The sequence below is a fragment of the Mesoplodon bidens genome (genome assembly GCF_964165515.1).
Source record: "Mesoplodon bidens genome assembly, chromosome: 12".
NCBI lineage: Eukaryota > Metazoa > Chordata > Mammalia > Artiodactyla > Ziphiidae > Mesoplodon > Mesoplodon bidens.
In genome coordinates, this window is record NC_138168.1 from 44,903,600 (window position 1) to 44,916,724 (window position 13,125).

The window sequence follows — 13,125 nt, forward strand, 5'->3', positions numbered from 1 at the left end:
ACCTCTGATGTTAAAATCTAAATCCTCTCAGCTAACACTGTCCTCCATAATCAAGTTCCACCTTACATGTCTAATATCATTTGTCCCTTTAATCCCCCTCATATATTTATTTTTGCCTCCATTCATCTGCCTACTTCTACATACAAGTTGAAATGCCTTCCTTCTTCATTCATCTCCAGTTTCCAAATTCTTTTGTTCCTTAAAGGCCCAATTCAATTCATATTTCGTTCAGCAAGCCTCCTCTAATGACTTCTCCTATGCCTATCTCTCTTTTCTCAGTTCCTATAATCTAAAACTCCTGATTTTAATTATATACATGCTCCCACTGTTTGAAACTCACAGAATTCATAATATTAGACTCTTCAACTAAATGGGGTATGTTCTTTACGGACAAGAAACATGTACCTTTATCACACAGCAAAATATTCAATGTTATCTGTCCATTGTCTATCTATTATCTAATTAGTCTTATAGAGCCAATCTATTTATCCACCCTCTTACCCATCTACTTTCTTATCTAGCTGTCAAATTTTCTATGATTGAGAACAAGAAGTAGGCTCTATCTGCTCATCTTGGTAGCATGAAATGACCATATTCAATAAGAGAAAGGTCTTGGGAAGAGAAAATGTAAAAGATCTCTCAGGTAATTAGAGTCCCAATGGTTGTTAAATAAGATGGCAATAAAATGGGGAAACTTTTGGTATAGCAGAAGAAATTTAAATAAAGTGAATTCTATGTTTTCAGTAATTATCTATTATAAAACAGAATTGTGTTCCGCTAGGAAAAACAACTGAACCAGATGCATATTTTTGCAAGGAAGAGGTCAGGACGATGTGCAACCCCAAGCAATGCTGAGCTCTGGAGTTGACCTTCACTGTTGTGTGCAATAGCATTTTTGGTGCTAGGAATTGTGCCAAAGTGAAAATTGGAATTACCTAGAACCATTCTGAATAGCCTAGTTTTCTAAGTAATTCAGAAATTATTTAATGCATTATTATTTTAACTATTTTGGATGGAAACTAATGTAAAATCTACTCTAAGCTTCCCTATCTTCTTAAATAAAAATTAAACATAATTTAACCTTTTATTGAGGACTTATAGTCATGAATTGATTATGAGAAACAACAGCTTTGAAATGTATAAGAATATTTGCTTTTACATTAAATGGCCTCTTTCCAGTTTTTGTTGCTTTTTCCCTTATGTCACTTCTTCCTTTGCTATAAACTACATCTTTTGGTTGGCTTCAGTACTGCCTGCTTCTATTATCTCCCCCCGCCCCCTGTATCTCCTCTTTTAATGCTCTGAAACATTAATGTTTGGAAACCACATCATAAACCCTGTCTGAATTATCAAAGTAAAAGTAAACAAGTTGGGAGAGGGATCAACTGGTTATTTTATGTGCATGGTCTTTAGTGCTTGGGCTTGTTTATTCTGGCTATCTAGAGGCCTTTTAAATTTAATTCCAGGTTCTCAACTATGTCACATGGGAAAGCTCCCAGAGAGCTTAATTCTGGAGTGGTAAACTATTGTTACACCTTGCTACAATATTTTATGCTTTTTCTCTTTTTTCTTTTTTTGAATCTCTACAAACTGCTTAGAAAATGCCTCTATAGTCTCTGATTCCAAGTTTGAAGTACCCAAAACCTAATTTAGTTATATCTTTACAATGTATTTCTATTTTCAGTCTGGCTACAACAAGACCATGTGCTTGCTGACAGATGTTGCTTATATGGACTTTCTGTATCAAACTTGAAAATTCCTTAAATTTTCACCTTCAGGTTATGTTAGAAACAGGTTAGTACTGCAAAACTGACACACATTAGTTCTAAATTCTATATTGAAAATATACCTAAAACAAGTTGTTTATATTAGATCTAATATTCATTTTAAAGAAATATTTTAACCAAATTTATTAACGTCATTTCTATGCTCTTAACATGTTATTTTAATATTAACAAGCTGATGTACCCATATACATATAGAATATATACATTTTATATGAAGTTATGTTATGTTAATAGAATCTGACAGATCATAAAACCGATTAGTGCTAGCAAATGACTTTAAACAATATGGATAATCATATATTAATGTACTTTCTAGGCCTTTTCTTTTGACTTGTCTCAAAAGTACACTTTATATTGAAATTCTCAACGAAGAAACAAGTAAACAATACGTTAGTGATTCACTGCTGATAACTAACCTGAAAAAAAAAAACCACCAAATGGGACAACGAATACACTTAAATTCAAAGAAGCAGTCTTTTAATTTACTCTTACAACTATTTCATAGGCAATGTAGAAATTTAGTGCTCTAACCAAGAATATTCAAATATAACTTTCTATGCTGCTCTGACTACATGTGTATGTCCAAATGCTCTCACTTGAAACAAATCAGATTAACAACATCTTTTTACCTTGTGCTAAGTAGTCAATTATAAAAAGAAAGGTTAGTCACCTGACTAACCTAATCCTCTGACTAGTTAGTTACTATTCCACATCTTTCACTTTTAGATATTTGTAATATAAAAATATTTCCCTATGCTAATGAGATATATATATATATATGTATGTATGTATGTATATAAAGAGAGAGATACTAGCATCCCAAAACACAAATAGTTTAAGCCTCTAAAAAAGTAAATAGCGATAACAAGCAAGCAAAAGTACAACTTGAGCACCACCTTTTACAGACTGAATTATATTTTAAAAACAATCTCATTCTTTCTTAACCATCATGTGATTCTGTTCCTAAAGATTCTATCCTTATTTCCCTTTCCCAGAGGAAACATGCAGGGGAAGAAGAAATGATTCTAAAACGCATTAATTTTACTTAAAATGACTACATTTTTCAAGATAACTTTGTACTCTTCTCATCAACTATCCCCCCCCCCAATTAATCACAAGAATATCGTCTTAATACCCTAAAGCATAACATTCTGGTTTGCGAGTAATATTTTTTTGCGGTACGCAGGCCTCTCACTGTTGTGGCCTCTCCTGTTGCGGAGCACAGGCTCCAGACGCGCAGGCTCAGCGGCCATGGCTCACGGGCCCAGCCGCTCCGTGGCATGTGGGATCCTCCCAGACCGGGGCATGAACCCATGTCCCCTGCATCGGCAGGCGGACTCTCAACCACTGCACCACCAGGGAAGCCCGCGAGTAATATTTTTAATTGATGTAAAAATACTTACTTAGGCTACTTAGTTGTCTAATTATATTTGCCAAGGAAATATTGGTTACACATTCCAGTTCATTCTTAATTCCTCTAGGCAGTGCTGTGTGGCACAAGTGCCTAGGATCGATGTTTCTTTTCACTAATGGCATCTTGAGATCAACCTCTATGCCAGTTCACCTGTAGGAAATCAAACAATAAATTAACACTTTTCAGTTTCGACCAACACAGAATGAGACCTTATCTTTTTCATTTAATAATAAAATATTTGCTAGTATAAAAATGGTGAAAATGGAGTCACCGGACTAAATGAATCAAAGTTGATTTGTTAACCATTTTTATCTTCAATTATTAGAATGTCAGCATTATGTAAAATATTTTTTTTAAAAACTTACTTTCAATGTCAATTGCTTCATGGTGAATTCATAATCATCATCACTATTATTCTCTTAAAACCACTGATTTTACTTACTACAACTAGGGGTTTTGTTCTAGAGAGTTAGTATGAAAGGTCCTCTGTAAGGAAGTACCTAAAAGGATTAAAGAAACTGCAAGAGTAGTATCAAAATTACACTTCCACATAAAATGTATCAGGCATTCAATAGCTCAGAAATCAGATAGTCCAAGTAGCCTTACATCCTCAATCTAATCAAAACCAACCAAATATTTATTTAATTGATCAAATGGTTCAACCTTCTTTGAATTACAGTCAGTCCTCACTTCCCAGGCTTCCCATATGCACAAATTTCAGCTTCCACAATTTAGTTAAATACCAGTCCCCCAACAACATGGTTCCAACTTCACTTACCACAGTATACCAAGTGTGAGTAACTACATAAATATGAACTTCTTTGCTGGCACTTCAGTTCACAGGTCACTATGTTAGTAAGAGATGCACGTCATTTCAGTGACCAATTGCATCACTTCTTTTCAAAGTTTGTTGGTGATAGGTCACTCCTCATCTGTTACTCAGTTCGCCTACAGACAGCAAAGCATGTAGCTGGTTTACCTTCTTGCCTCCCAGTGATAAACTCATACGAAATTTTACAAAATGGTAACTGAAAGAGGGAACTGGCCAACAAAGATAAAAGTGTGGCACAGAAAGGAAAAATGATGACACTGGAGTGAAATTCAAATTGAATATAAGTGGAGTAACAGAAAAAACAGCTGATTGCAGGAATGTTGTCGCTGTCACTGTTTGAGAGACACAGATATGCAGTCAGAGGAATTTAGTGAAGGTGAAATTATTGATGTAAATGAGGAAAGTAGTTGTGACAAAAAGGAAGATGTCCCAGAAGAAGTGACAACAGCAAAAAACTTCACAATAAAGGAATTCTTGGAGATATTTCATGACACTGAAAGTGCAAAGGATAAAGTGTTGGAAGCTGATCCAAATTTAGCAGAACAGAGTAAGAAAATTTGCCATGGCACAGAAAAGATGCTTACTCGACTAGCTCTGTTTTTCTAAGTTATACAAGGAGAAGGCAAAGCACTGTTCAAACTACCCTTGTTTAAGTTTTTTACAAAGAAGTAAAGTACTATAATTCTAATTGTTTCTAATGTTTCATATTACATTTTACTAAATTAATATTAGCTTTACTATTTTTTTCATTTCCCTATATATTTATAACCAACATAGAAGAATTTTTAATGTTTTGACAAAAATTTTTAAAGATTATGGAACAACTGTTATTTTTTCCCACTGATTATTAAGATCATTTTGTACAGTTTTATCTTGTATGGTCATCTTTTTTTCTTTTTGGTCCCACACTGCCATACAAAGTGAGGACTGCCTGTACTTACCTACTGGTAAACAATGTTTACTGAAGGAAGGCATTTAGTATTTACTGAGCTTTAATCACTACCAAATGGAAAGTTTTGGATAAATCTCATTGCATTTAAGTGTTACTCATCACCATTCTTTAAAAACAAACTTTTACATGAAATCTGTCCTCTCCGATCTGTTTGCTCAGCATTCTCTCTACAATTTTAAACCTTTTTACAATTGTACAACATGAAAGATGTATGAAAAAAAGTATACAAAATTGTACAGCTCAATGATTTAAGCACCTAGCAAGCTAACATAAGAAATAAAAACCCCAGAACCGTCCCACTTTGGTCTCCTCCCCAGTCACCCTCGCTTCCTTTCTCCCCAAAGGCAAACATTACTCTGACTCTTACAATACACATTTCCTTGTTTTTCTTTATACTTTCACACCTTAAGCAGATAACTCTAAACACTGTAGTTTTGTTTTTATTGCTTTTTGAAGTTTATGTGAATAGAACCATATGATATGTATTATTATTTTGTGTCTTACCCTTTACAGTCAACATATTAGTAACATTCATCCATGTTGCTTTGTGTAACCGTAGGATGTTCATTTTCAATGCTGTAAGATATTCCACTGTATAACTACACCACAATTTATTTACACATTTAATGTTGCTATTATATACATGAGTGTTTCCAGTTTGAGGTTATTATGAATAACAGTACCATGAACATTCATGTACAAGTCTTACAAATGTGTCTTACTCTACACATTTCTGTTGGAAATATACTTAGGAGAATAGCTTGGTTAAGGATATGCACAGCTTGAACTTTAGAAGATGATGTCAAACTGTTTCAAGAGCGACTGTACCAATGTATACTCCTTTCAGTAGTGTAAGAGGCTGCTGCTGCTCCACATCCTCACAACACTCAGTACTGTCAGTTTTTAAAAATCTAGCAATTCTTGTAGGTAAATTGTGATAACTTACTCCAGTTTTGTTTTCCCCAGTTACTGAGAGTTTATGCACCTTTTCATGTGTTTATCTTTTGGATTTTTCTCATCTGAGAAGTGCCTAGTCAATGCTCTTGCCCACCTTCTATTTACCATTTGTTGTGTTAGGGTTGATTTGTAGGAACACTGGATATGAGTCATTTAAAGGTTATATATGATGAAAACATCTTCTCTTGTGTCACTTGCTATTTCATTCTCTTGATGTCTTTTATGAAAAAGTGATGGAATTTATCAATCTTTTTGTTTTAGGTTTAGTATGAAAGCATAGGTTTTTAAATAATTTTATACACTAAGATCATAAGTATGATATTATCTCTTAGCTTTGTTGTTTTGCCTTGCACTTTTAATCTATAATTGACATGGAATTAATTTTTGTGAATGGTGTTAGGTAGCAGTCAAGTTTCTTACATATTATTTCAACACCATTCACTGAAAAGACTGTTCTTTCCCTATTGCTCTACAGTGGCGCTTTTGTCATAAACCAAGTTTCTATGTATTTTTAAATCCATTTTGAGTCTAGAGCTAATCTTAGTGGAGCTTTACAGTAAGTCTTGATATCGAATAGGGTAAGTGCTCCTACCTTGTTCTTCAAAAATGCTGTTTATTCTTGGCCCTTTGTACTTCCATGTGAATTTTAGAATCAGATTATCAGGTTATGTACACAAACACAAACACACCTATTGGGAATGTGACCAGAACTGTACTAAATCTATAGATTGTATTGGGAAGTAGGGATATCTGTATAACACTGCATATTCCTATCCATGAATATAGTGTATCCCTCCAATTATTTCAGGTTTTTAGAATGTTTCTTAATAATGTTTTATAATTTTCAGAATAGAAGTCATACATCCTTTGTTAGATTCATTTGTATGTATATGATTTTTTTTACAATACTAGAAATGGCATATTTTGTTTTCTCTTTGTTGTATATATAGAAAATAAGTTAATTTTTGAATATTGACTGCATATCCAGAGACTTTCCTAATCTCTACTAACCTACCTAAAATTATTTTGAATTTTTAAAATGTATACAATCTATATGATTAATGATTTATTTCCTCCTTTCTAATGTTCATTTATTTTTAATTTTATTTTTTTCTTCCTTTTTTTCCCATATTGCATCAGCTAGAACCTTTTTTTTTTTGCAGTACGTGGGCCTCTCACTGCTGTGGCCTCTCCCATTTTGGAGCACAGGCTCTGGACGTGCAGGCCCAGAGGCCATGGCCCACGGGCTCAGCCGCTCCATGGCACGTGGGATCCTCCCGGACCGGGGCACGAACCCGTGTCCCCTGCATTGGCAGGTGGACTCTCAACCACTGCGCCACCAGGGAAGCCTATAGAACCTTTAATACAATGTGAAATAGAGTATTATTGTCTTTTTCCTAAACCAAAAGGGAGAGCCTTCAATATTTCACAAGATGCCTGATACAGGGTTTTTGTTGTTATTGTTGCTTTGCCTTGTAGACACTTTTTTTCCCTTGAAGTATAGTTAATTTAAAATGTTGTGTTAATTTCTGCTAGACAGCACAGTGATTCCGTTATTTATATTATTATATTATATATTATATTATATTATATATACATTCTTTTAAAAATTCTTTTCCATTATGGTTTATCACAGAATATTGAAGACAGTTCCCTGTGCTATACAGTAGGACTCTGCTGTTTATCTATTCTATATATAATAGTTAACATGTGCTAACCCCAAACACCCAGTCCCTTTCTCCCCCATCTCCCTCCCTTTTGGCAACCACAAATCTGTTCTCCATTGTAGACACCTTTTAATAGATTAAGGATGTTCCTATATATTACTAATTTGCTAAGATTTTTTAAAAATAATGTTGATTCTATAATTTTTTCCTACATCTATTATAATTATGTGACTTTCTTCTTTTATTGTTAATGTGGTGAACTACATTGATTGATTTTTTTAATGTTAAGCAGCTTTGCATCCTTGGAATAAACACAGCCTGGTTGAGATGTATGCAGCAGGGCAAAATTATGGCCCTCCAAAGCAATCTATGTTCAATTCCCCAGAATTTGTGACTGTAGTACATGGCAAAGGGAAATTAAAATAGCAGTTGGAATGAAGGTTGCTAATCAGCTGACCTCAAAATAGGAAGATTATATCATTTTTATTGTATTGCTGGATTTGGTTCTGGTTTGTTACTAAGTTTATTAATTTTTGCATTTATGTTCATGAAAGAAATTGGTCTATTATCTTCCTTTCATGTATTGTCCTTGAGAAGTCTTTTGTATTAAGGTCATGCTGGTCTAATAAAACAAGTTGGGATATGTTCCCTCTTTCAACTATTCTTTGGAAGAATTTGTATAAGATATGCATAATTTTTTTCTTAAAAGTTTGGTATAGTTCAATTATGAAGCCATTTAGCCTCAAGTTTCCTTTGTGGGAAGGTTTAATATTATGAATTCTTAAGGGAACTCTCCTACACTGTTGGTGGGAATGTAAACTGGTACAGCCACTATGGAGAACGGTATGGAGGTTCCTTAAAACACTGAAAATAGAGCTACTATATGATCCAGCAATCCCACTCCTGAGCATATATCTGGAGAAAACCACACTTTGAAAAGACACATGTGCCCCAATGTTCACTGCAGCACTATTTACAATAGCCAGGACATGGAAGCAACCTAAATGTCCATCAACAGAGGAACGGATAAAGGAGATGTGGCACATATATAGAATGAAATATTACTCAGCCATTAAAAAGAACGAAATAATGCCATTTGCAGCAACTTGGATAGACCTAGAGATTGTCATACTGAGTAAAGTAAGTCAGAGAGAGAAAGACAAATATATGATATCACTTATATGTGGAATCTTAAAAAAGGCTATGGGACTTCCCTGGTGGCACAGTGGTTAAGAATCTGCCTGCCAATGCATGGACACGGGTTCGAGCCCTGGTCCAGGAAGATCCCACATGCTGCAGAGCAACTAAGCCCATGTGCCACAACTACTGAGCCTGCGCTCTAGAGCCCGTGAGCCACAACTACTGAGCCTGGGTGCTACAACTATGGAAGCCCGTGCACCTAGAACCTGTGCTCCTCAACAAGAGAAGCCACCTCAATGAGAAGCCAGTGCACCGCAATGAAGAGTAGCCCCCACTCACCGCAACTAGAGAAAGCCTGTGTGCAGCAATGAAGACCCAACGCAGCCAAAGTAAATAAATAATAAAAAATTTTAAAAGGCTACAAAACAGAAAAAGAATTACAGATGTAGAAAATAATCTTATGGTTACTGGCAGGTAAAGGAGTGGAGGGATAAATTGGAAGATAGGGATTGATACATATACACTATTACATATAAAATAAATACCTAATAAGAACCTACTATAGCACAGGGAACTCAATATTCTGTAATGGCCTATATGGGAAAAGAATCTAAAAAAGAGTGGATATGTATGTATAACAGATTCACTTTGCTGTACACCTGAAACTAACACAACATTGTAAATCAACTATATTCCCAATAAAAATTATTTTAAAATATTATGAATTCTTTCTTTGTCATAGACTTTTTGACATTCTCTATTTCTTTTGTTAATTTTTGGTAAGCTGCATTTTCTAGAAACTTATCTACTTCATTTAAATTTTCAAATTTATTGACATCAGATTATTCTTATGACTTTCCTATGATTATAAGATTGTAAAATATCTTCGCTTTCATTTACTATATTAATTTTGCATGCTCTTTTTTTTAAATCACAAAGGGTTTATCGATTTTATTAATCTTTCTAGAGAACCAATTTTTGGCTTTACTGAATTTCATTATTGCTGATTTATTATTTCTCTCCTGCTTTCAGTGGGTTTAATATGATGCTCTTTAAAAAAATTTCTTGATATAGATGCTTATTGATATTCAGCTTCATTTCAGACATATGGTTTTAAAGCTATAAATTATCCTCTAAGCATATATTTAACTGTATCCCTCAAATTTTTTTTTTTTTTTGCGGTATGCGGGCCTCTCACTGTTGTGGCCTCTCCTGTTGCGGAGCACAGGCTCCAGACTCGCAGGCTCAGCGGCCATGGCTCACGGGCCCAGCCGCTCCGCAGCATGTGGGATCTTCCCGGACCAGGGCACGAACCCGTGTCCCCTGCATCGGCAGGCAGACTCTCAACCACTGCGCCACCAGGGAAGCCCCCTCAAATTTTTAAAAAATAAATTTATTTATTTATTTTTGGCTCTGTTGGGTCTTTGTTGCTGCACGCTGGCTTTCTCTAGTTGCAGCGAGCGGGGGCTATGCTTTGTTGCAGTGCACGGGCTTCTCATTGTGGTGGCTTCTCTTGTTGCAGAGCATGGGCTCTAGGCATGTGGGCTTCAGTAGTTGTGGTTCATGGGCTCTAGAGCACAGGTTCAGTAGTTGTGGTGCATGGGCTTAGTTGCTCTGTGGCCTGTGGGATCTTCTTGGACCAGGGCTCGAACCCATGTCCCCTGCATTGGCAGGCGGATTCTTAACTACTGCGCCACCAGGAAAGCCCCTATCCCTCAAATTTTGATATGTAATAATTTTGTTATGGTTTACTGCAAAATATTTTCTAATTTGCACTGTGATTTATTTTTGCTCCATGGGTTATCTAGAAGTATATTATTTTGATTAACAAACATATGGAGATTTTCCAATTATCTTTTTGTTACTAATTTCTAGCTTAATGGCATTATAGTCAGACAGCATATTTGTATTATTTCAATCCTTTAAAATGTATTTGTGTTTACTTTATTGCCCAGCATATAGTCAATTATACATAAAGAATGTATATTTTGTTGTTGGTGGTTACAGTGTTCTACATATGTCCATTAGTTAGATTTGCTAATTGTGCTCAAATCTTCTATAGTCTTAATTATTTTTTTTGTCTTCTGGTTCTATCAGAGAGATGTGTTAAGATCTTCCACTATGATTACAGATTTATCAAATTCTCCATATGATTTACACATTTTGAGACTATGTTATCAAGTACATTTATCACTATAAAGTTCTCTTTATCTCTAGTAATATGGCTTTTTCTTGCATGATATAGCTTTTCCCATCCTTTTCCTTTCAACTTTCTTGTATCCTTATCTCTATGGTTTATACATGTCATTTCATAGCATACAGTTAGGTGTTTCTTTTTCATTCATTATTTTTTTAACTCAGTTTGACAACCTTATTAGTATGATGCTGATGTTCCCTCTGCCTGGAATACTCTTCTTGCCCACATTCCCTCTCTTCCCTACTCCTACTAGTTCTTCAGATTTCAACTCAAATAAGGGCATTCCCTGATGCCCCAGCCCCAGACTAGATCAGGTCCTTCTGTTAAAATTTTCTCATAGGACCTTATAATGTCTCCTTATAGCATTTGTCTCAGTTTGTAATGATATATCTTCATGACTGATTTCTGTTTCTCTCCTTTATTAGGTTTTTTTTTTTTTTTTTTTTTTTGTGGTACGTGGGCCTCTCACTGTTGTGGCCTCTCCCGTTGCGGAGCACAGGCTCCGGACACACAGGCTCAGCGGCCATGGCTCACGGGCCCAGCAGCTCTGCGACATGTGGGATCTTCCCGAACCGGGGCATGAACCCGTGCTCTCTGCATCGGCAGGCGGACTCTCAACCACTGTGCCACCAGGGAAGCCCTCCTTTATTAGTTTTAAAGCAGATATCGTGTAGTTTGTTCCTCATAGCATGCTGAATGCTGGGTACATCACTGGCACATAAAAATAATTCAATATATATTTATCGAAAAGCTCAACAATTCTTAACTCCAACTCAAATCTCTCTCCTAACCTGTAAATGCATTTATGCAACTATCTCCCGGACATCTGTACTTGGAAGTTCTGTAACATCCCTCAAATTCAATATGTCCAAAAGTTAACTCATTATATTTCCTCTTCAAATCTAGACATCACCTTTAATTCTGTCCCACCACCACGGTTCCCAACTATATCCAATAGGAAATAAAGCCTTAATAATTCTATCTCAAAAACATCTCTCATATTCTATTGTTCCTTTTCTATTCTAACTTCTGCTGCTTTAATTCAAGCCCTGGTCATCTCTCACTTGGTTGAACTAGACTTTCTGTCTTGAGGCTTACAGCTTTTTCCTGCCATGCCATCCATATCAGCACTCCCATCAGAGCGTTAAGAATATTGTCAAAATTTTGAATCTGGTAACGTCACTGTCCTACAAAAACAAACTCTTTATTGGTTCATTGCTGCCAGGATAAAGTCCAAACATAATATACGAAGTTCTTCAGGATTTAGTCCCTCCCAATGTCTCCTAGCTTCATTCATACTACACTCCTTCTACCTTATGCTCTAACACACCTTGCTGCTTTACAGTCCTGCCTTTTCTCATGCTGTTCTCTGTCTAGAATGCTTTTCCCTCTTTTATCCTCACAGAGAATAGCTGTTCAAGACTAGACTCAAGCATTACCTCTTTTCTGAAGCATGATTTAAGCCCCAGGCAGATGTAACTATCTACTCTTTGGCGCCCTCAACTCTGACCCACATATGCGTCTATCCAAATACTACCAATTACACTCTTCTGTATTACACTTATATGCTTACATGTCTATGCTTGAATAAGAACTCCTAGAGGACAAAAAAATCTTGCCTTACTCAGCTTGTGTTTCCAAGATCTAAGAAATGGAAGATGTTCAATAGTTGATGATAAATAAAGGGAAAAAGAAGAAAACTGTTAACTGTAAGGAGGCAAAAAAAATTCTTTAGGTTACTGAGTGGAGAGGACACACACACACACACACACCCCTTTCTAAAGCAACTATTTAATTATGATTCTAAGGAGTTGCTCTTTTCTATGTGCATGGAAAATACATTTGAGAAAAATAATATCTTTCTATTCTATTTGTATTGTGGAATCACAGGCTTACTTGTTTCACCCTCCCAAGAGAAAGCATGGACCACATAGACCAGTTATATATATATATATATATATATATATATATATATATATATATATATATATATATATATAATATACACACACAGACATGCACATACACACATACATATACACAAAAGTATAAAGTAATATGTAAAGTGTTAAAAATAACCCAAGATCAGGTATCATAGCAATTTTATGGCTTTAAGTATTAGAAAAATAAATTATCATTTTCAGAACTCAAAAATAGCCCATAAAATTTATTTTAAATA

The 13,125-nt window shown here is 35.3% G+C and overlaps 1 protein-coding gene across 5 annotated transcripts in view; it reads right to left on the minus strand.

Annotated features, from left to right (window-relative positions):
* The window catches only part of WASF1 (WASP family member 1), a 94,185-nt gene that overhangs the window by 25,543 nt on the left and 55,517 nt on the right, over positions 1-13,125 (minus strand). For all 5 annotated transcript variants that reach the window (XM_081250795.1, XM_081250796.1, XM_081250794.1 and 2 more), the window contains exon 2: positions 3,191-3,351. In XM_081250795.1, coding sequence (XP_081106921.1) covers positions 3,191-3,323 — 133 coding nt within the window. In that variant the 5' untranslated portion in view covers positions 3,324-3,351. The remainder of the gene's footprint in view (positions 1-3,190; positions 3,352-13,125) is intronic.